At 43.0% G+C, this 24,198-nt stretch overlaps 1 protein-coding gene across 5 annotated transcripts in view; it reads right to left on the bottom strand.

The window, feature by feature from the left end:
- Positions 1-24,198, bottom strand: part of asic1b (acid-sensing (proton-gated) ion channel 1b) — a 198,388-nt gene that overhangs the window by 21,590 nt on the left and 152,600 nt on the right. For 2 of the 5 annotated variants that reach the window (XM_053867455.1, XM_053867453.1), the window contains one exon: positions 3,996-4,146. In XM_053867455.1, the coding sequence (XP_053723430.1) occupies positions 3,996-4,146 (151 nt within the window). Of the gene's footprint in view, positions 1-3,995; positions 4,147-7,921; positions 8,551-20,696; positions 21,490-22,990; positions 23,188-24,198 lie in introns of those variants that run through there. The other 3 variants (XM_053867456.1, XM_053867454.1, XM_053867457.1) reach the window with 3 other exon arrangements.

Genomic DNA, 24,198 nt, shown 5'->3' with positions numbered 1-24,198 from the left:
AGACTAGTACTTGAGAGGAATATAATTTATCATCCATTGTTTATCGTGATTTCAGGAGTGTGTACTGAACCAATGGAAGCCCTTTGGGTCACACAGTGCCCTTGGAATTAGCTTGCGGTTGTTAAAAGGTTGGTGGCCCCTGGTGTAGAACGCTTTGTATGCTATATGATGTTGGCTTTCTTACTTACTGTTGTTTTATTATTTTTGTTAATATTCCACCCCAACCAACCTACTAAAAAACAAAATACAAATGCTGAAAAAAGAATTGAAAGTCTTTTTTTTTCCCTTCGGCAGCGCTGATGAAAGCGGAAACAATGCAGCAGACAGTTTTCCCGCCGACTTAACAGTGGATTTTAAACAAAGCAGATGTGTCTTTGTCATCGCGAAGCCAGAGAACATCGCAGCGACACGCTGACTGCAAACCAACGTGTGCGGTCATGTCACATTTGCAATGACCTGGAATCGCTTGCTTGATAAAACCAGGATGGGGCCATGTTTTATTTAGGTCATTTGAGAGCCTGCTGAGGCCTGGAGGCTGAGGATGTATTTCCCAGACATTTTAATGGCCATATATTGGACTTTAACTGGAGGGCTTTCAGGCTGTTCAATAAAACAGACCATGACAGTGCAGCAGCAGAAATAAAGCAGCTGTCTTGGATGTTGACACATAAGAAAATGTAGTGCTGCTTGTGTGATCCTCTTTCATGACGTCAGTCTTGGAGTTTAAACTTCAGCCAGTGATCATGAGAGTGTGCATAGAGAGTTTGCGGGGACCACAAGCAACATGCTCAAAGCAAAGGCATCCATGTCACTACTTCAGATCAAGAAGGAGAAAAACACAAATCCAACACTGAGAAGTTGGTTGTTGGCTTGATGGCTGATGTCACTACACAATTATGTATAGTCATTGCACTTCAGTAGGAATGAAGCGAAATTGTCTGTGGCAAACCACAGTGACATCTCAGAAAAAAAAACATGTCCCTTGTCACATCTTCCATCGAAATCTTCTTTGTTGCTCTGTGTCCTTTCCATCCAATAAAAAGGTGTCAAGTCACCAACATATGACCGACCATGTTAACCATTCAACTGTATTGATCTAATACTCTAGTAATTACACCACAGACAGAGGTCTAACTTTGTGTTCAGAGCTACTGCAACTGGTACCAGAGTGACTGCTGCATTCCAGGTACCAAAGCGACTTTCCCGCTATTCTCAAGTCTCATCTAAAGGGTTGGCTCAGGGTGGGTCTAACGCCTAAAGTGGAAGGCCAACACGATGGTTTCGAGAGCTCTTTTTTGACTATGAAAGTAGATCGAAAGCAGTTTTGGACACCTTACACGACAGCTATCAGCTTCTCTACTATTTCATTTCCTCAGCATGTTGATGAACTTTCCCACTCTACCTATGTCACTGCAAAATCTAGGCTCTGATTTTTCAACTTCAGCGTTCGATGCGACAACTATTTCCTGTAACGCAATAACATTGCGCCCTCCCATTTTGTAGCACTGCAGTTGCATGTAACCTGAACTGTAAATAGACTTCACATACAAATCTGTCGTTTTTTTCACTTTGATTTTGTATGTTTGGAGAGAACATACGATAATAATGGATTTGGGTTTCTGAAGACTTTGGAGGTTGCTTTTAGCCTCGTGGTGCCTTTTCAACAGCTTCATACATGGAACAAGATTGAAAGCTTGAAAGCTCCATCAGTGGCATTGGCTGCTCATCTGGCTCACTGCACTGATATTGCTTGGAAAATACCCCCCACAATCTAGATACCACCTGCAAATACAACCCAGCATCATGGAGGACTATCAGCAGCATTGTTACTGACAAGTCAGACAGTGTCAGCCTGCAGTCGAGCAGCTTCCACCCCCTCTGTCGATTTGTGTTACATCCATCTACTCATCCCTCTGACAGTTTAAGAAGCGGTCATCACCGCGGATATTCAGCTGATTGTTGTCTCAGCCGCAGACTAGAATGAGAATGTGGCCATCAACCCTGGAGGGATCCCTCCGTCTCGCTGCATGCAGCACTTAGACCAACGTGATGACTCTCCAGGCGCGCCGGCTCTCTCTGCCCTCTGTCTCGCCCGACTACATCATCTCCCCCACCACCACTCAGCCGCTCACACCAGCCATTACCAGCAATAAGCCTCCGTCTTCTACTCACGCCAACGTGTTTGTGCCAGGCTAGCAAGGGAACCAGAGGTGACATCAAGTAGTTCAAATCCCTGTAAACAAGTATCCTATTTGGGTTCTTTATCATGAATAAATCAAGCCTGGATTATGTTCCCGCAACATTGTGCACAAACATAAGTGCCTTTTTCACTGCCTTACAATTACACTGCCATGAATTCTTTATGCTTCAACCAGTTTCTAAATTTACCTATTAGTCTACAGCATGTGTGAATGACGTATCTGGGGACTGTGTTTTAGCGTGAGGCATCAAACGCTAGAGCGATGATGCTGGTGTTAGAGCAGTGCGATGAACTTTATGCAACCATTTTAATTTCTCTGCTGGTGGTTTAAACGAATGACCTTTCATTGAGCAGAGAGTGTCCCCTAGAGGCATCAAAAAATGAGAATGCGGGTTTATGAAACCTCAGTAGCCCACACAATTGAGTTAAAATGGAGCTCTCTGAACCTCATAATGGCTCCAAAATCAGTCAGAAAAGCAGAAGTCTAAATTAAGTTTGGTTGTACAGTAGGTACAAAATGTGTCAGCTTATGTGACGTTTCCGTGCAACAACATAAGGTCCTGCAGTTTTTCCAAGAAACCTTTTTTTAATGATAAATGGAACTTTAAATATATATATATGAACAAGCGTCAAGCGGGTCATTTGACAACCGTTCCACTTTGTGGTCTGATGACGGATCAATGGCGATTGGCTAACAAGTTCAGTTTTTCTCCATTGCAGAATTGCCTTCTCAGTAGACTTTTACTCACCACAGAAGATACATTTATAGCAAAAATATGCAGCAACGAAACAGGTATTCCATGTCAGCCAATCACAATGAGCCCATTTACAGACCCGTGAGTAGAACGGACAAATGCGTGGAAAAGACCTGCTGGACAAATAATGCCTTTTCCTGATGGAAATGTTTCACATGAGGTGGAAAGTGGAATCGAGTCCTTCATTTGAAGTCCCTTTTACTCAAAACAAAATTTTTAAAAAGCCGACATCATTACAAGGCAGCAGCCCGAACACATTGCGCAAGTAGAGACATTTGTCTCCATCCGGGTCGGGAACCTACGGCTCGCGAGCCAGATGTGGCTCATTTGACTGCGGTGTCTGGCTCTGTCAATGGCTCTCGGTCGAAATAACCGTCATAACTAAGATTCCCTGACTTTGTCTCAGCCACACACGAAACGGATGCTCATCTACCTTAGACAAAATGGAAAATTCCAATGAAGTGTGTCGGAGGTACAAAGGGATTCATCAACTGTCTAGACACTTTGTTGAGCACTCATAAGAATCAGAGTCAGGGATTTTGAAAAGGAAGATTTAAGTGGCAATTCAACGTTTACTGTAAGTTTAGCTCACTTAGAGATGAGCAATCGAGTAGGCAGCCTTCGCTGGACTTGGAAGCCTCAGGTCACGACTGCCCACAAAGAAAGTGAAGTCTTGCAGCTTCTCATATCAGTGCCTTGAATTTATCCAAGGTCGAACCTGAATGACTAAATGAAGCAGATTAAGCTGACACAACCTCGGGTTAGCATTAGCATAAAGCATTTAAATAGTAAATAACTAGACAAAGGATGTTTCTGGATAATAAGTGATTAATAATTCAGCTGGAATGAAATTTAAGGTTAACATCAAAGGGTGTGCGGCGAGTGTGCTAAAGTCTAAGGGATTTGGGGGAAATCCCAGTGATCTCAAATTTCCACTGATGTTAGGAAACATTGTCGCCTTTAATTGATTATCCTTTCAAGTCGAGTTCACGCTTAAAGGCAAAGACGTCTCAAACCGAGCTTTCAGACGAGCAGCTTACCGGTTTCTCCCCACACCGGCAAATACTCGTCCTGCTGGATGTCCAGCATGAGCTCCAGGCCGTTGCCCATCCCTCCCTTCATGGTCACCAGCAACGGTCGTCCGTCCTGGCCCGAATTAAAGGTGTAGCATTTTCCATAGCGCGTGAATATCTGGAGAGAGAGAGAGAAAAACTGTCATACAAAATAATATCATCCAAATCGTGTTCCAACAGGTACACAAAATTCAGAGGTAGTTTTTGGGAGACAAAAACACACATGCAAGCATGTGGCGAGACCTTTGTGCTGGGAATATAAGGCAGCACAAAGCAGAAAACGGAAGCCGCTGCAGGCGACTCCACAATAGAAAGGCCCGGCCTATTGACAGAACATGACTGCCAGTGGATTAATGGTTGTGTAATCAAATTGCAGACATATAGGAAATTGAAAGGGACAGCAATGTCTCCGACGTGTACCGCTTCTTTTATTGTTGTCTAGCTGCATGATTGCCAGTCGCCCATCAAAGCATCAATTAACTTTTTATTAACCTTCTGACATTTGTGAGGAAATGAAATAAAGACAGGGAGACAAGGAGACTTCTGTGCGCAAGAAATGGAGATAAGAGTAGCCAAGCAATATCTGAAATGAGCGTTGTCTGCCTCCTCAGCCTCTTTGTTCACATGCGTGGAATAAAGAGAAGATAAGCTTTCACTCGAGGAAGAACAACTTGCTGACTGCGACAGAGAGGCCGTGCAACAGCAGAGGGAGTGACCATGAAGACTGCATCACACACATGCAGTCGACTCTTCAATCATCTCAACACCGCAGGACCATCAGTCCATGAGTGATCTGGACGTCAGTCTTACTGAAGGACACAAATATAACCAAATTAAGCTAAGCAGTGGCTTTTTTTATTTATACATGATCATTGAATTCCATTTTTAAACTGGATGCATTCCAAAAGTGCATTAGCTGCTATTTCCACGAGGTGATCTGTCTGTTAGCAAAACAACTCAAAAACAGTTGAATGAATTTTAGAAGTTTTCAGGAAATGCAAGTGGAACACGGACTTATTTGACAGGTTTTATATGCTTCTATAGTTATGATGTTCAAGAGTGCCGCAGACATCTAAATTTGAATTTGGCAGAAAGGTTTTTTTGGTCGCCAACACTATATGCAGCAAGTCAGGCGTGAAACTATAAAGATTTTATTAATGGTCATTAAGCAGATGCTTTTATCCAGAGTAACTTAAAGGACGCAATAAACCACGGCTGTTAAAACTCAGAATAACAAGAAACAATGTTATTTTTTAAACTCCACAGTGAGGAAACATCACAAAATAAAGTGAATAATAACTAAATGACATGAAAATGTTGCAGAACTAAATTGCACGCATGGACATGGACAAGACGGCTACTGCTTGGAGTGAGGTTCACTTCTCATGATTATACAGTAAGATACGTTTTCACTGTCAATAAGTATTAAAACTTCCCCCTTTACTTCAACGTTTCTCAGGTGGAAAGTTGCTTCTTGACTTGTTACATTCTGTTACACATGCCAGCACAGGAGCAATCTGATCTCACCATATACAAAATTAGAAAAGCACTCATACAGATCAAACCTCTGCCAATATAGAATCCTTTAAAGAACTAAAAGTTAAACCCAGACCATGGTGGTGACAGCGCCCAATACCGACCCCTTGTACACTAGAGAGTACGGACACCTTGAAAGTGTGTACATTTTATTCCCTTATAAGTACAAATCAGTAAAGACAAGTAGAGCTGCCAACAAGCTGCAATACATGGACGGTGTGGTCTCTATATTTGTGTCGACTGCTGCCTCACAGACCTTGGAAAAGCCCAGGTTTATCTGTGAGGCAACACATACGTAAGACTTTTCCACGAAACATCCATCAACAGCAACAACAAAAGCCATGTTGCCCTCTGTGAGTACGGAGATGAGATGGAGGAGTGGAATTCCCAATCCATCAGTTGCTTCAGTGGACCCAAAGAGGTAGAATGAAAGGAAGAAATCATCAAACACAATATGACATGTGACTTTGTAAACTCCACGACTGTGTCTCCAGGGAAGCGAAAACAAACGTCGCTTAAGCGCAAAGCCCAGACTCGCCTTCACCACACAATCAAATCAGCGCTTGTCATTCTTCTTCAGAGTGTGACGTAAAGGAGGACACATCCATCCCCGACCACCGCTCACCAACGCTATTGGCTCTGTTCGGAAAACAGCTTTTCTCCCCCTCATACCGATTTACTTTCAGAGCAGACCCACAGCTGCCTGTTATTTAAGCACAAACAACCGATTTGTCTTGTACAAGACTTTTTTTTTTGCATAGCAGATAACAAAAGCAGACCCTGTGAAAGTAAACTACTGGCTTTATTTTTTTCCAAAGCTTTTGTGATACAAATGTGAGCCACAAAGTCTGAAAGAAAACATATTGATGGACCAGTTCTGGACTCCCGTTTATTGATAGCGGCTTTCTAGGTAATTCAGTATTGCTCAATGTCCAAGTGCGATGAAACCTGGCTTCTCATGTTGCTCCACTTACTTTTCCAACCACTTGTGCCAACCTCAAGCCCCGGGGGCCAAATCTGGCCTGCTGTGTTGTTTTATGAAATAAGATACAGTATAAATGTGTAGTTAAAAACAGCAAGCATGTTGACATCATTAGCTGCTGGAGATCATAAATGTCGAGAATAAATAAATCTGGAAACTCTGAAAAACTGATGCAGATCAAAGAGAGTATGATGAAAGGTGGGAAGTGGATGATTTTTTTTTTTTTATTCAAGAAAGAAACCAAACTGCTGCCGGCATTGTGAGTGAGTGAGTGGTGGCAGTTTTTTAAAGCTAACCACAAAGAAGCCTGATGCTGAAATTAGCCTCAAAGAGGAACACCAATTCAGTATAAACTGCTTTTTCTTATCAAAACATACAATTGACAGATTGCTCTATAAAAATGTGTATGGAATTTGGCCCCTGGCGCCATGGAAGTTTGACAGCCTTCCTAGAATATAGCCAAATACCATCAGTACCAAAAGACTGGGGTGCTTGACTACTAAATTCAGGTCATCAATCCAAAGCACAGAATGCTTATTCCAGAGAGCAGCTCTGTTCTTCTTGTTCCTTTTCTTCACAATATAAAAGCAATTGGGATTAATGCTCCGAATGCTAACAAGATGAAAAGATTGCATTCCTCCGACAGAAATTTCACCGCAAAGACAGTGACATTTTACATTATTTTTCATTCATTGTATGCAGAAGCAAGACTCTGAAATGTGATTTCCTGTAAAATATTTGCAGGGATATAATTCCACAGGGCTGCAGGTGTGAGGCACCTCGTACGAGAACATGACGGTGCGTTGGCAGTGCTTCTGTACAGTATTTTGGGAGCATGTGTGAATCCACCTCTGCATTCCTTCTGCGTGCACGACTGATAGGGTGGTGATTGACTACAGGAGTCCTGCAGTTGGAGTTGCTGTGGTAACCAGGAGGAGATTGTGTCGACAGCATTGAGTGAGGAGCAGCAGTGGGGGCCGCTGGTGACCTTGGGGAGCGATGATCTTCATTGTGCTCCGTCGCTGTGACGCTCATTTTTCTCTCGTCTGTCAGCCACGCAGCCTGTCAGTCGTGTTCTAGTTTTGTTAAATGCTAACGGTAACTCGCGCAGACTGAACTTTACTGTTGCCAACAGGTTCTACACAAGTTATTTGAAACTTTCTCAATTTTACAAATGTGTGTGTATGTGTGCAACACAGTCAAGAGTAGCAAAAGCAGACTTTCTCATTTGTGAGGTAAAACTTAAATTGAAAGAAAGAGAAAAAGAAAGAAAGAGAAAGAAAAAGCTAAACATTCAACTTGAAATGCTAATGTTGTCAAGGAAAATATTTTAGGTTTCACTTTTTAACATTTTTTGAAACAATAATATTATTACCTCAAATTGTCATGGTTCGCTTTTATTTTGGTTTCTGTAATTCCCGTCTTCTGTTTCCTTCCTTCCTTTCTGTTTTGTGGCACACGGCTGGAGTTGATTATCCTCATCATCTGTGCATAAAGTCACCTGGACTCCAGCAACGTGCACCAGATCGAGTCACTTGTATCCATAGTAAATTGGATCTCCTTGCTTGCTCTTGTTCCGTTGTTTATTTATCCGTTTGTTGACTTATCTTTTGTTCACTCTTTCTAAAACCCTGGTGCTTGTTTTGTACTTTTGCCTTCCTTTGTCTATTTGCTCCGTGTTGCCTCCTGGTTTTCTCTTTGTTGTTGCTTTTCCCTGGTTGTGAGTTCATTTTGACGACTGTAGTTACTTCGTGTTTCACTGTTCATTATGTTTGTTCTCTCTATTTACAAACTGTGTATGTGTGCATTCGTTCCTCGGTTTGGTGACACTTCATGTTGGACTCATTCCGGTTCGTTGATGCTTCGGATTTTAGACTTTAGCTTATTTTGCCCATTTTCGTGAGGCTTTTTGTTGTATTGTTGTATTAAACTATTGTATTCGACCCGCTGTCTGCCTCCTCTGACTCTTCCATTACTGCACTTGGGTCCCGCTCCACGTCACGAACATTAAAACAAATATACCAAATCTGACAATCAAGACGGTGTAAATACAGGCCCCGTTCTCATAGTCCTAACACTGCAGCAGTGTCTCATTCTTGTAGCTTCCACCTTGTTATCGTGACCATAAAATATATCCCATTCTTTAGCATCTATTGTTGAACAGCCCCAAAACAAGTGTAGCCATGATCAAGGGAACTGTTGGATGAAAGCATGAGCACGGCATGCTTTGATGTTGCTGCTGAGTAACAGAGAAAAGTGCCTGTGATGGAGGCGGTCAGAGCGGAGGAACATGATGAACAGACATGTCAGGGATTGTTAGTAGACACTCCTGAGTTTCAATTAATTTAATGAGATAATTACAATGGGGCCAATCAGTGGAGGAAATATGTTGAGTGATCAAGTGACAAGCAAGGTTTCTAGGTGTTTTTTTCACCTCAAAAAGAGGTGAGTTGTCCAGGGAAGGATAACCCTTTAAAAGCACGGTGGCGGCACATACCTTCTCAGGGAGACGGTGATTTATAGAAACACAGCTTGCGATCAAATCAATAAAAGGCCTTCCACGACTCAAGAATTACGTTTGCTCCGGGCGAAAGGGAATTTCCTGACCTGGACTCCAACAGAAATCCATTATGCATCAAACTTCATTGAAGTATGTTCGAAAGCGACAGATTGAGAATATCGAGTAACTTCCTTGTGGGAGGAAACAGTGGGTTTTTATCAGTACTGGTCAAATGTGCCTTTGATGTATCATATACAGGTTTTTATGTGGTTCACCACAAGGATATGAATGCACAAAAACTCCAACTCCAACAATTAATACACATTACTTCCATTCTATGTGATACGTACTCTGCCCTTATTGGTTACCACAGGGTGCTGGGAGCGGAGGTAACCAATAGCGAAGGCCGTTAGAGGGCGTCGCACGTATTCATAGAACTGAAGTTACAATAGGTAACTCAGCATTTCTAAACAAAGGACGTTAACACCAACTAATCCAGCAATGCTCTAGGATGGCTGTTGATAACTTGGATCCTGTTGAACACATTACACGGTCTTCCACACTGTACCACTGACCAGACATGTCCAAAGTCCGGCCCGTGGGCCAAATGCGGCCCGTGGTCAAATATCATCCGGTCCGCAGCCTCTGTCATAAAATCAATAATGTATGGCCCACACATAGACTTATTAAATTCAGCAGCAGTACTGCTACCCGCATATGAAGTAGCTTACACACTAAATGCTGTTACTCATTTACCCACTAGAGGGCAGCAGCACTCTGAGCGACATCACTGTGTATGACGCTTTACCCCCAATTTTCTAAAATGGCGACAATAAACAACAAAAGGAAAGTTGACTGCGAGGGCCGACGCTTCAATGATAGGTGGAAATTGGACTATTTCTTCACTGAAATACGCACCAACTGCGTCTGCCTCATTTGCCAAGAGACAGTGGCTGTTTTTAAAGAGTTCAATGTCAAGCGACATTACCAAACGAGACATGCTGACATGTATGACAAGATTACAGGGAAGGAACGCAGCGAGAAAATGAAGCAACTTGAAGCTAGTTTAATCTCACAGCAGCAGTATTTCGCAAAAGCCCGAGAGTCAAAAGAGAACGCTACAAAGGCTAGTTACGAGGTAGCAGCACTGATCGCAGAGCATTGCAAACCTTTCACTGAACATTGAACTGCCATGGTGATATATTTCATGTTTCAAATGTAATTTGCACTCAAGAGTACAATTACTTCTGTTTAAGAAAAAAAAAAAGTTTAGTGAATATTCAGCTGCATGTGATATGCATGTTTCAAATGACCCACAACACATGCTTAAGATTGTTGAAATTATAATAAAACAGCAAATGTGAAACACGTAATGGCCTTCTACAATTTGTCTAAATATATTGTTGTTGTACGTAAAGAACGTCAGCCAAGGTCGGCCCCCTTTGCAAAAAGTTTGGACACCCCTGGCGTAGACTCTCTCGCAGGTCAGTCTGTTTAAGTCTGTTTGGCTCAAAATGTCTGAGATTCAAATTCCAAATTTCATCCAAGACTGCTCAGTGGGAAGTGTGAAATTTTGCCAGAGGCTACTCATCTCAAGATGCGGCGAATGACGTGACCGACAAAAACAGCCCACAGTGAGTAAATTAGTGGTCCAATTTGGAAAGAAAACAACTTGATGACAGACACTATGTTGCCATTTTTGATCGTGTTAACTTTGCAGAAGAATTGCTTCCACTGAATACGGAAGGCGCTTGTAACCAGTGACAACAGGTCTTCACATACAACCGACCAGACTGAGCAGTGAAGTGTGGCACAGAAGGTGTTAACAGAAGGTGCAACACATTCTCACTCTTCATGTGTCCCATATTGACAAGTTTGGATCCAGAAATTGAATTAAATGTTCCCTTCCTGTGGCATTTCCAGACATTCAAATGGTGGGGTTGAGGTTAAGATGAGGATGTGGGGAGGATCATTGGCTCTAACTGTTACCTGATGTCAGGTGTCAGGGACCTGACTTGGAGTCTGGCTCTTTGACCAAAATGAGTGCAAAATACTGTCTGAAGTAACTGCAGTTTCTCTGATTTATTTCCAATTCTGTTTGGCCAGCACTAGAAAGGAAGTCGCATATGAGGTGCCATCGCCCTCGACAGCCAGCTCAGTGATGGTGACTTCCCATGATGCTCTGCAGCCCAGTCAACCAATCACAGTTGTTGGTTACTAAATGATGGAATTTTGCGATCAATCGAGCTTCATGCTGCCAAGATTGAAGATCCTTGTCACATCAAACCAATGAACTTACAGTACAGGCGTTTTATTGACTTTACAGTGCTTGGACACGTTGTTTTCGGGTATATGTTTTCCTACTACTGCTGTAGAGACGGAGCCATGTTGTAGCGATCAACCACTGTGATTGGTTGAATGGACTGTAAAAGCATCATGGGGACTGTTTACCGTCACCGTAACTGAGTTTGCTATTTAGATTGGACCGATGCTGCTCTGCTCTGAGTCAAATAGATGTTGCTAGTATTGGTTGGATGTGCTGTACCGTAATAACACAAGGTTCGTCGTCAGCGTTTCTCAGAACCATTCAGTGTCATCAACTGGTGCCTGGATCAACTGGTGCAGTCGACCTGGCGCACGGAGTATGTAACTTTATAGAAAAAAAAAAAAAAAATCAACTCACGATGGTCTTTACTTTCCATTTCGTTGTATTCAATATATATGTAGTTAGCAGTATATATATATATATATATATAGATAGATAGATAGATAGATATAGAGAGAGAGCTCTCATGGAATTGCATGTGGGTTTTTCAGCTCTTTCAGTCAAAACGTTTTCCAACCCCTGCCTTATGGTATACAACACGTAAATATACTTGATATATGTAGCACCTTATGCAACCATGAATTTCATTCATGGTGCCACATTTCTGGGGAAAGTGAACTTAAGGTCAACTTAAGGAACTCCATGCCCTAACCGTCATCCCAATTGACAAAGTGCTGCCTGCGATGGAGTCCTCTGGGCCAAACCCCCTTCAGGTTCCCAGACAGCAGGGTCTTCTCTCTATCCCTCACTTTTCTCCCTGTGGACCAACAGCTCCTGACATTTTGGTTAGCGAGAGGAAACCAGAGTGCCTGGAGAAACCAACACAATCACGGGAAGAACATACACACTCCTCACAGGACAGACACTGGTTCACCACAAGCTATTGTTCCTCACCTGAGGGACGGACACTACTTCATCACCTCCTCTGAGCCTTTCCTCTGAGTGTGGAAATCTCAGAGAATCGCTTTAGGATAAATAATTCACAGACAGGCAGCCCGAGACCGAGGCGGTGGCCCTCGGCTATTCTTCTCGCGACAGTGTGACAAGGATGCACAAGCTGTTGCCCAAAGTTGCCAGGGAGCCACTTTCTCCTCCTCTCCATCTATTCTAGTTTGACAGAAGGCTCAGAGGAACCACGCGTTATGACAGCGAGAAAAACACACCTGAGAGAAATCGTTTGGGAAACTCTTGGCACGCAGTCAACACAAATCATGTGAGCGGCTCTTTTATCAGTTTGTTGCACATTCACATTATTGTAAATCAATTGAACATTACTGGATAATGAAGCACAGCTTTTAAAAACTTCCATCTGTCTCTCTCTCTCTCACACACACACAAGGCCGGTCACAATGCACTCCATTATGGGACAACAACTACAGAGTAAACCGAACATATATCAACCAGCAGCACAATGAAGTCCCAGGATTAACATTAAAACTGTACTTTACATAACTGCAGCAGCTTTTTAAATCATTCAAATGAATTTGCCATTCCAACACACAATCCTAATGGTTGACTGAAACGCTGCTTTGTACAATCGCATTTGTGTCTGTACTGCTTTATATTATACAAATATTAATACACATCAGTATCCTTGAAAAAAAAAGACTATGTGTCCACAATGCAGTGCTTCTCAATCATTTTCTATCGTGCCGCCCCCAGGAAGAAGAAAACGTTTCGCACCCACCCTCAACTCTCCACTGCCTCTGTAAATAGAATTTTTTTTCTAGTTATTAAGTTATTATCAGTACACCTCTGCATAACATTGGATCCTTGTTAACATTAAAGAATAGAAAAAGGGAAGTAATGTAGTTCAACTTACAATAAAGAATAACTTTATTAACATTACACTTTATTCTAGTATGGCCAAAAAGTATGTTCCCAAAAGTTTGCGCCCCACCCCACTATTTGAGAAGCCCTGCCATAATGCTTACCAGAAGTTATTGGACTCATGTGTGCCCATAAGCTTGAGTACTAACCTGAAAATGAAAGTTATAGATACTGGTCCAGCTTTTTGGTGTTATGATCGGTTGCATTTCTTCAATCATAACAGTCGTTACGCATGTACGCATAAGGAATGACAATATGTCATATGTCTAATTCTAAATATGTCTAATTTCTACAATTATTCAAGGATTCAGACAAAAAAGCATTGTATAATATTGTCATTTTTGATTCATCAACACTCAGCACTCAGGCAAGACTAACCGCTAACCTGTTGTCTCCATTTGTTTGACACAAATGAACCAAAGTCTCTTGGAAATATATATAAGAAATAGACGATGAACATTCAATTCAGGCCTGTGGAAGTACCTGGCCAGGACACATGAGGACGGACTTGCATGCATTCCTGATTTGTGTCAGAGTGTCAATTTTCTTATTCCGGTCTTGCAGTGGATGAGTGGCAGCAACAAGGCTGGAAGGTCAAAGAGCAGGTGGAAGGAAAATAACATGCCATGTGTGAATGTGAGAGACACGAAAACAATACGGCCGAGCAAATAGCGTATTTATTAATGGTGGCCTGAAAATGCCAGGCAACACTTACCAAGATGACCTTTGCAGGGGGAGAGGAGTGAGCCAAGGTTGCAAAGAGTTTGTCCATTTTACACTTGAAGGATTTATTCTCTGAGCAATGTGTGCTGAATGAATTCCTGAAAATATTCCGCAAAACAAAAAAATGCTGAGGCAGTTGAGCGCTTGATACAGCACGTTTGTTTTCCGGATCCATTAAATCATTACAAAGACAAGGACAGAACATGCAGCAGACCGGCTCTTAGCTTTAATATAAAAGCCAACTTTCATTATCCAGTTCATCACATTTTGCACCTTCACTTCATTTTATCTGCTTTGAAACTTCTATGTCGCTTCTCATACCTTTTTAAGAAAACTACGCATTAGCTATATTTAAGAGTTTGGTGCAAAGTTCAGGTGAAAACGAAAGATCAACTGAAAATAATCATCTGTGGTGGCTTCATATGACACATTAATGTGAAGGTACAAGGTATGGAGCTCAATATTTGAGTCAATAAATATTTGAGTGGCTCTGTTTTGCTTTCAGGTTCTGCCAACTTTTCCCCGAACACCATTTCTCCATCCCCACTTCCCAGTCCAATTTTGGAAATCAACTTCGGCACCAGATTTCATGTGAACACTACCAACCACGTGATCAGGTTTCCATGCTGTTTCCCAGTGGCCCTGCGCCATTTATGATTTTCACGATTCTGCGCAATTCCAATCAGAGCAGGTTGTCCTTGAGTGTTAAGTCAAAAAAGTCACACTGTGCAATTCATCACAGTTTCAGGTTGAAATTCCTTTGAAAGCAATGTTAACATTTCAGAATAACTCATTGTTTTTTTGAATGCTTTTGAATATGTCTTCCACACGATTACTGGATCAAAGTCAACACCTGTATTTCTACTCTATAAAGACTAAACATTTGCATAGTGCTGTGTGCTGTTTTACACTGCAGGCTGCCTTTTTCGTCAATATAGGACGCAAAAGTCCACTTTCCCAACGTCAATATATTATGCCATGGACGGGTTGTCCAGTCAGACCACCAAGTACAGTGATGATCTGACCAACTTACTGTCCGTTAAATAATTCTCTCCAAATGTATTTAAGGTTCCAACATTTCATGTGTGGCTGGCGTGTGAATCCAGGCACTAGCACGCTGAACTTTCCGCCTTCCATCAATCACAACTAAGAGGGTGTGGTCTCAGCGATGACAGCGTAAAATTGCGCCACAGTGTGAAGAAGTTGCACTGCACATTAGTCAAAAATATTTAAATGAACTTTTTGCCGCAGGACACTGGGATCATCTATCAAATTGATGGCATGAAATTAGCATAACACTTAACCGTGAAGTTCATGCAATGTCAAGGAGAAAAAAAATGATTCGCTGGTGCTTCAATGTAATTCCAAATATTTGCACTTGCACCCCCAGGAGTCTAGTGGATAAAGTTCCATGACAAATATTGCACTTGCTGTGCCAACATTTCTGCCAACAGGACAGGATAAGTTGTGTCCTTGGAGTGAGAAAAGAGGACTTTACATAGGGCTGGGCGATATGACCTGGACGTAAACAGGCTGGCTGCAGCTGTCGCTCAGTGGCAGGCATTGGTTTGTGTTTAGCCTGTGTTTTAGCTTTTCTCTGAGGGGAGAGCACAAAAGCGAAAAGTTGATCATTGTTGTCGGATTGATTCGCTATTTCCTCATCATCTGTCTAGATGGGTGGAGTCACGTCACAACACCACACATGCATCTCATCTTAAAGGAGAATGAACACTGCCTACCAGAACACATGGTCTGAACAGATGAAAAAAGACTTATTTCTTTTTTTTAATTAAAATATGGAATCATGTTATCTTGGTAAAGTTCAGTTTATTGCTGCGACCTAACTCTACATCAGTGCGATCCCAAACAAATAGACCTGTGGACGGAAATGACTATAGATGGTTCAACCATTTTATTTCAGTGGAAGGTTTACAACAAACAAAGCTGTTGTGAAGGAGGATGCTGGCCAAACAATTTGGATCTGAAACGCATTGGAAACCAAGTCAGGGAAACATTTTTGATCAAGTATAGATTATAATGGGGATGTCACACAGATGGATTCAGGGTCACAATAATCGATCCAACTTAATAATTTTCTTAAAACAGCATCACGCTTCCGCACAACGTTCGATAACTCCTGACAAGTTGGCCTCTCCACTCCTTGCTTCACTTCTCAAGTGTAGCCGGCTCCTCCGCTTCAACTTAGTTTGCTTAACTTGAGACCAAGTGGGGCGACATAGGTAATCGATACGTATAGCCACTGAAACTCAGGCCGCTGCAGTCTGTCTCCAAAAATTAGTGCCGTAGGAAATGGAGCTAATGTGAGGTTTTTGTTGTTAGTCATCATTTTGAGCTGCTTTAAATCAAGTCTTTTGGGGGAACTAGGTTGTTGACATTCCTCATCCTCACAGATAGGTTCAACTCATGCAGTGTCTGTCTGTAACACCAGTCACATGCTGATAGAAATGCTTTCAACATCAAGAAAACACACTTCACGTACTTTACTTGATTATTTAACTGTCCTTTCATGAAAGGACATCGAGATGCAACACCTCCTGAAGGCAGGGATCATTGCCTACAAATGAAATTCTCACGCTCATCTTGATGCTCAGAACGAGAAGAGAATGTCACAGACCAATGAGGCCAGGAGAACGACATCATCTTCAAACACCACTGATGAAATCCTGAGGTCATGAACGCTGGTGTTTACAGATACTTCCAGTAATTATAATGCAGAGTTCAGATGTTCCTTAGTGGCTTAGCATCACAAATATCCTCTCAAAAGCACTTTGGAGACAAGTACGATGTACTTTCTAGCGCAAATATCCGCAACAATGCATTCATTCTATTTTTCCATGGAGCACAGTTTTCCACTGACTGCTGGGAACATTAGATGAAACTGCAGTGAAAGGAGAAACAAGGATGATATCGGAAACAAAACCCCAGAGCCCGCTACTTTGAAGTGCTGCAAAAAGTGTAGGAAAAATTAGGTAGAGGGCAGCAATGATTATGATCAGTTGACTAGTATATGTTGTAAATAGAGACTGAAAACAGAGTGAAATGTTGTGTAGTGTTAAATGTTAAGCGTGTTAAACTAAATGCAGCCATAAATATCCTGTGTAGTCAAAGCCAACCTGGCGCAGCACTTCCATCCCTTCCATAAACTCACACTCAGGTCTGACTTCACCAGCCAAACTGCAGGCGACAGAGGACTCACATTTGACACTAGTTCTCTTCTATGCAGACAGGACTTCAAGGTTTTTATACCAGTGTCTCAGAAAACGTCCCCAGTTCAACCTCAAACCAGACTGAATTGGACGCTGGCATCTTCTGCTGATAGCTTCATGTGATATATTTCCACCATCACCGTTGCCGCTACCTGTCGCTGATAACAATAACATCAAACTGCGCTTAACGCAGCAGAAGAGAATCTATTTAACTGAGAACAAATTTGGGTAATGAAGTGAGAGAGGGAACGCCGACTTTCACGTTCGATGATGGATCACAATCAATGAGCTTGTGGGTTCGCAATGAAGCCTTCGCTTACGGCTCTTTATCACACTGTCATCTCGCGTAGCTAAATAAATGAAGTGTCTCTGTTCGAAGAAGTTTGGTCTCCAATGAGCTCAGGTTTGTTCCCGATTGATCCAGCAGTGATGCACGACAGAGAGGGCCACTTTGGTTGTGGGCAATAACAACAAACAGCCTGGCCACTTGTATAAAGATCATTTTGTGAGCTAAATTTCCTTTGTTGATGCCTTTGGTCAGTCATTTTAGATCCATACATTTTTAAACAACGAAACTGGATTATTTTCGTATTCAGAGCGTAGCTTTCGGCCGACAAGAGGAGCATCCCTGTGTTTGCTCATTAACGCTCCAACAACAGCGGACGACTGTTTCATTTTAAAGTCCAACGTCTCATTTGTATGATGAAGAAGCATCCTGGGGCAAACAAAACAACTGGCTCATAGATCATTATTAAGTTGAACAAATGCACTGCGAGGAATATTTGTGGATAAACCTGAAGCTAAAGGAAGACGACTACAGCCGCTAGAAATTAAAGATGAACACTGTCAAAGGAGTAAAAAAGTAATAAATTCAACTGATAACTTGCCTCTGAAAAAGACAGAGACAAGGAATCATACAAACTCGATTTGTCCTGCTTCTATGATAACTATTACTGGCGAAGTGAAGATACTCATTATCATCATCATAACTATCATCGTCAAGCTAAAGAGTGCTAGTTTGGCATTTCCCCATCGTTTAGAGTTCAGTTGTGGCTTGAACCTTCCGCTGGCATCCACCAGTCCAGATCAAACGCAACCTTTAAGTTAGTGTTGGAGTCGCGACCGCCCAGCCAGGGACCGAGTCAAGACCAAGACCCATCTGTACAGACACACACAACGGGGAAATGAAGCGAATTATTGTGAATATTGAGGTTTCATTTTGAGCCAGGTTGGTGCTGAGACAAGGAGCTCTCACTTTCCTCTTTTCATTAGGTAAATAAGGCTCATTAGACCATTGTTTTCCAAACACTGTGGAGGTGACGCTGAAGTCGGCCTTCCATGTCCATAGAGGCACCTTCCAAGGCACGTAGTGAGATGTATGTCACGTAACAGAAAGACACACAGGAGGGAAAACTCCAGTGAAACACCTGGGCATAAACATACCATGCGGAACGCTGCCTTCATCTTCATTCATTGGACGCAAAAGTACAGTTGAAAATTGTCGAGATTTTATGCCTTCGTGAGCGTCCTGGTGCACCCAATACAAACAAAGTCACCCCATTGAATGGGCAGTTTGTACAGCACGCATCAACATTCAAATGGGTCACCAGGCTCCTACTGTTCCTCCTTGTTGGTTCACAATACTATAACCATCTCTTTTCATGAGTGTATGGTTGGGGTTAGGCTCAGTATGAGAGGCTGTTCAAAGCTTCCTGGCTGTCTCTCATGGCATAATACCAAGTTCATCTGACTTGTCAAGAGTTCGGGATCAGTAGCCATCAGCTCCAGTCAGGGTGTTTTTGATACATAATCATAATTTACCAGAATCTGGCAATGTATGTTATATGACAGTATATTTCCTAGCTGCGTTATTGAGGAAAAAACATGAGTTTTGCGACCCATAATTCAATGCAGAAAAACGAAATGTGTCAATCCCTCATTGAATGGTGTGATTGGTGGCTACTCTACCACCTAGAAGGCACAGTGGGAGCCCACTGGGCCATTTGAATGGGTGATGCGTGCTATAAAAAACTCCCATTACATGGGGTGTTTTTGTCTGTATATCAGGTGTCAGATCAATGAAGACCTAGTTTAAATGCAGTCCCGACCAAAACAATACCAAAACCTTGGAAATGTGGTCTGTGGTGGTTTGAATTCATTCTTGCAGTTGTGAACTGATTTTAAATGTTAAAAATGAAAGAGTAATAGTTTATGCCAAGCATATCAACTCAATGCCAGGGGGCTATGTTCATAGCTAAAACCATCTGTTAAATGATATCAGTTGCAAACCTTTTGATTCATGTTGCTTACAGACGAAGACCAAACATGGCCTCCCTTGGTGGAGGGCTTGATAGCTGGCTGGCTATATCATTTTACATGTTGATAATTGGCTCGCCTCTCATACAGAGGCAACAGTTTGATCTGTTTCAGAAAGTTCAATAAACGCCCAAGCTGTGTAACCCCATGGATCCGACTCCATTCGCTCTGTAATTGAGGCTGATCATCCGTTCATTATGGAACTTGCTGCATTATTATAGTTGCATTCGTCCAGACCAGAGGGTTCAAGCTGTGGGCTTCTCTCTTTCAACATTCGCCCCTACAGGTCCTTCTTGTGACGCTACTGCAGCCTGTGTCGCATGTCTCTTGACATCAGCCTCTAACCTTTACAAAGACAATATTTCTCTTCATCCTCTCTTCTGCCCACACTCTTTGTGAATAAAGCTAATTGAATGAGGAAGAGGGTGAAATAACGGCACGATGCAGCGGGTCAAATTGCAGTGATTCAGTGGAATGAAGACGCTTGCATGCGTGTTCAGGCTCTAGAATATTGAGTGCATTAATAAATGTCGAGCGTGTGAACAGCATGCTCATGAATAACTGTATGAAAGCTGTGTCGGTGAGAGGGCCATTTAAATGTAAATATGTACAGGTTATTGTCACTCATGAAGACAGAAAATTCCACGGTCATTGAAATTTCTATGTAAATCAGCGACTCCAACGGCATCAAATGGGAGCTAGATATGAGGGAGTTTAAGTTGTAGAGTCAAATCTTTTTCTGAGTTTGCGGATTTCCGGCAGTTCTCTTGCTTTGTGTTGAGAACAGTTGGCGAAATAGACTGACTTTTTACTGCACAGATAGAGGCTGATTGTGAACTTCCCCACGGCCGATTCTCTATTATCTTTCCATCAGAACATCCAAGCAACTTATCTGCAAACAACAAATGGCCATCATGGTTTTGTTAGAGAGAAAAGAGAGCGCTATCTGATCCAACATAAAAGACAATTCTCTCACAATTAATGCATAACCAACATTCAACATCGTAAAATACTGTGTGCAATGTAATCTGTGCGTGTGTTGTATGGAGAGTGAACAGTGTGGTATGAAATCTTAGAGGTCAAACGAATAAATGAAATGGAAGCAGGCGTGTTTACTTGCATGTTCACAAAGATTAATTACAGTTGCAGCGACCAGGAATGAACTGAATTCTAATGATTCTAATCCTGCATTAGGATGTGGAGGGCGGTTTAGTTTGAAGACACTCACGGTGCTGAAATTGCGCGGCCCACAGAGTTCCCCCTGATACCGACAGTACAGCAGCATCTCCTCCAGTTGGTGTCCCAACCGGTCCAGGAGCTGCCTCATGGACGGCTGGGACTCCCGCGGAGGAGGGAGAAAGTGGTTAAAGTCCAAAATCCGAGACAGGGGAGGCCATGGAGACTCGCTCTCCTCATTCCCGGGATCATCCCCGCGCAGAGCGAGAAGCGCGTCCCGGGCCGCCGGGGACACCTGCCAGTTCCGACCCAAGAGTCCCAACCACCTCCCCGCGCTGAATATATCCGTCTTCTTCATGCGCCGGGGCAGAAGCAGGTTCTGGTTACAGATGGTAACCGCGGGGAAAACGAGTCTTTTGGCGTAAACCATGTGCGCTTTTGTGTAGACGGGCGAGGAAAGCAGGTAGCGCACTCGGTTGGAGGACCAGGTAAAGAGAAGCGCCACGGCGGCCAAGAACGCCAGCAGCCAAGCCACTCTCCTGGGGTAAGATCCACTCAGGAAAATGTGTTTCAACCCGTGGAAGGTGGTGTGTTTCAAGAAGAGCCTCCCGGCTTCGGACAGCGACTCCGGTCTCGGTTTGGATCCAGACGTGTCGCAGTGGCACATTTTGACAGAACGCAGTTGCGCGCCGTCAGTGCGGACGCGCCGAGTAAGTCCGAACAGGCATATGCGCTTGTTTCTGATGGTCCTCTTCGAGAGAGCGAGAGGAGGGAGACGGAGTCAGAACGAACGAGTGGAAGAACAGAGAGAACGAGAGAGAGAAAGAGAGGGAGGAGGAGAAGCGCTCGCGCGCAGCTCAGGCGCTGATGGAAGAGCGCTCCTTGAGCTTGTCCTGTGGGAAGAAAACTTATTCCCGATGATGAAGGGACTTCGGCCCATCCATAAGAGGAGCGTTCTGAGGATTATTCAATCTCAAAAGCATTCTATCTTTCGATACATACAAATAGATTTCTTCTAATTAAAAAAAAAAAAAAAAAAAAAAAGGAAAAACAGGACCGTGACATCTGCTGTCTCACCCCAAAGCACTATTATGCCCCAATTCTTGTGTCGTTACTTATGCACACACAAACACGCACACTCCATCTTGCCTCTGTTTACTGAATGAAATAATTGCCATCATGGCTGCAGACCATTTGTCTTCCTTTGAAAGCTGTTATACACAAATGGACGCGGCTGCAGTGGAGCATTAACGCGCTCTGGGCCACTCAAGACGTGCACAACTTTATTCTAGACACACACCTGTTACACACCTGCCAACTTAATGTATAACCACAAGATGGCATGCACATACGGACGCACCACACAAATACAGCAAACGTTCAACACAAATAAACATGCGCTGCTACGAACTACAAACAAAACAACACACGTTTAAAGTAAAAATAACACAGCACACGCACAAATTCCAGAGGTTACCCAAGTATACATTTGCATGCATGAACATGCATCAAACTGAAAGCATAATGAGACACCGAAAACACCCCAAAACAAACTCTCACACATAAATATTAACACACAGGAATGTGATGAATCAACACACACAACTGACCTACTTATACACAAAAACAGCGCGCACAGAAACACACAGGAGGAAGGACATGTCAGCAAACGCACAGCTACATTCATCAACACACACACAGCTTCACACGCATCCAAACAGCGCCTAGAAGCTACCGCTGTACCGAAGAGTCTCTCACCAGTTGAATATTAAATATTTCACATCAAAAGCCAAACGATCCTGCGGTGGGTGTTTAACATTTAGGTGACACACAAACATCCTGCCTGCCAATTCTCCGGTGTTCTTCAGCGCGAGATGTGAACTGCTCGTGAGGGGACGAGGAAAAGGTCAGGGGGCTGCCGACAAATTAATGCTAATCTTGTCGGATCAAAATCTCCTTCAGTCTTTCATTTGTGATTTAATTGATTTTTTTTTACCCTGCAAGTTCCCTCTTCTGATGGATGGTATAAACCTGCTCCGACAGGAGACAGTGCCTCGACTGAACTATTGACCGGATGAGTTTAGAGCAGCGTCGCTCAGGTGTTGGCTAAAAAGTTGTTCACACTCATCTGCTTGTGATCGCAGTGTTGGACGTCCGTGAAAAAGCTCTGATTCTCACTCGAACTTCGGGTAAATGGACTTCTTCAGTCCATGCTTGAATGAGCCACCTGCAGTCGGACTCCAAGCCGCATTGATGAGACAGACAGTCGATTTTCACGCCTTGGATAAGAACAGCAAATTGGGCAGGCAGCAGGTTGCAAACACCAGAGCAATTAAGTCGGCTCACCTGGGCACGGAGAAATGTCGGTGGAGACTCTGCACAGCGAAATCAAAACAACTACAAACACTCTTCAGCTGGCAGGAGGAATCAGACAGCATCCCAGAGTGGACCTCTTCAGCACTAATTTCAGCCGAGTGAAGGATTATATTTGAATATCTGTCCATACTGACATCTTGAGAACTAACCACCGCAGATGTAAACAACAGAACCTCCTCTCGGAGTTGTGCGCACTGATCATTCGCTGCTCCAGGACCTCTTTTATTGGAATTCTCGTCCCATCACAGCACATTTCTGTTTGCAACATCAAGCTCGGTTCAAAGGTCAGACAGTCTTGAGCTACATTACGATGACAACGACAGCTCAGCACCTAGCTTGTTCTGTGACAAGCCGGCCCCTGCAGTCACAACATCACACCTTTGTGACATCAAAGGAAAAAAACAAAACTCCTCTGCTGTGAGGATGACAGTCGCTCCAGCTGCTTGATGTTTCTTCTACATATAGAAGAGTTCATTGATAACCTTTGACAACTTGTGGAGTACTCTGCAATTATGTGTTATGAAAGGTTGTGAGTCAATTTGTCACGGTCCATTGAGGGCGCTGCAGTGCTAAGCTGCATTGCGTTTGCATAGACACAGCAACATGTCTCCTTAAAACAGTGGAGTCAACCTCTTCCTTTCTACTGTGGCGCCAACATGTGTGGCTGTAGTTCATTCCACATCACTTGAGGTTGCTAAAATGGAACGCGACAGACTTCAAAACTCAAAACCACTTGAGCTTGCATCAGGTGGACCAAAGTCAAGAATTGAAATACATCACAAAAATACAGACTTGAAGTCACATTGCTTGTGGAGTTTAGATTATGAGAGGAATGTGTGCTCTCTAGAGACTTATTTATTCATTTTACTGTGATGCTTAATGTAGATAATTTCGGGTGATGTGGACCTCAGGAAGACAGGGTCTCTGAGAGGGTCACACATCTCATCTATGGGGCTTTTCACACTGCGTTTCTGTCTCAGGAGTTTGATTCGCCCCTGCTGTGCAGCCTCACACCTCTGCGCTTCAGGCCATGTCCTTTTTTTCTCCTCAGCTGGTGGTGCTCTGCGCAATATAGCTGGTTTGTGACCCACGATGAAGCATGTGTCAAGGAAGTTGTCATCAGCCGTGCGACAGCCTAATAAATAATGTGGCGTTTCACGGCCAAAACTAAACATGAG

This window comes from Synchiropus splendidus, chromosome 6, assembly GCF_027744825.2.
Source record: "Synchiropus splendidus isolate RoL2022-P1 chromosome 6, RoL_Sspl_1.0, whole genome shotgun sequence".
Taxonomy (NCBI): domain Eukaryota; kingdom Metazoa; phylum Chordata; class Actinopteri; order Syngnathiformes; family Callionymidae; genus Synchiropus; species Synchiropus splendidus.
This window is presented reverse-complemented; position numbering and strand designations above follow the sequence as displayed.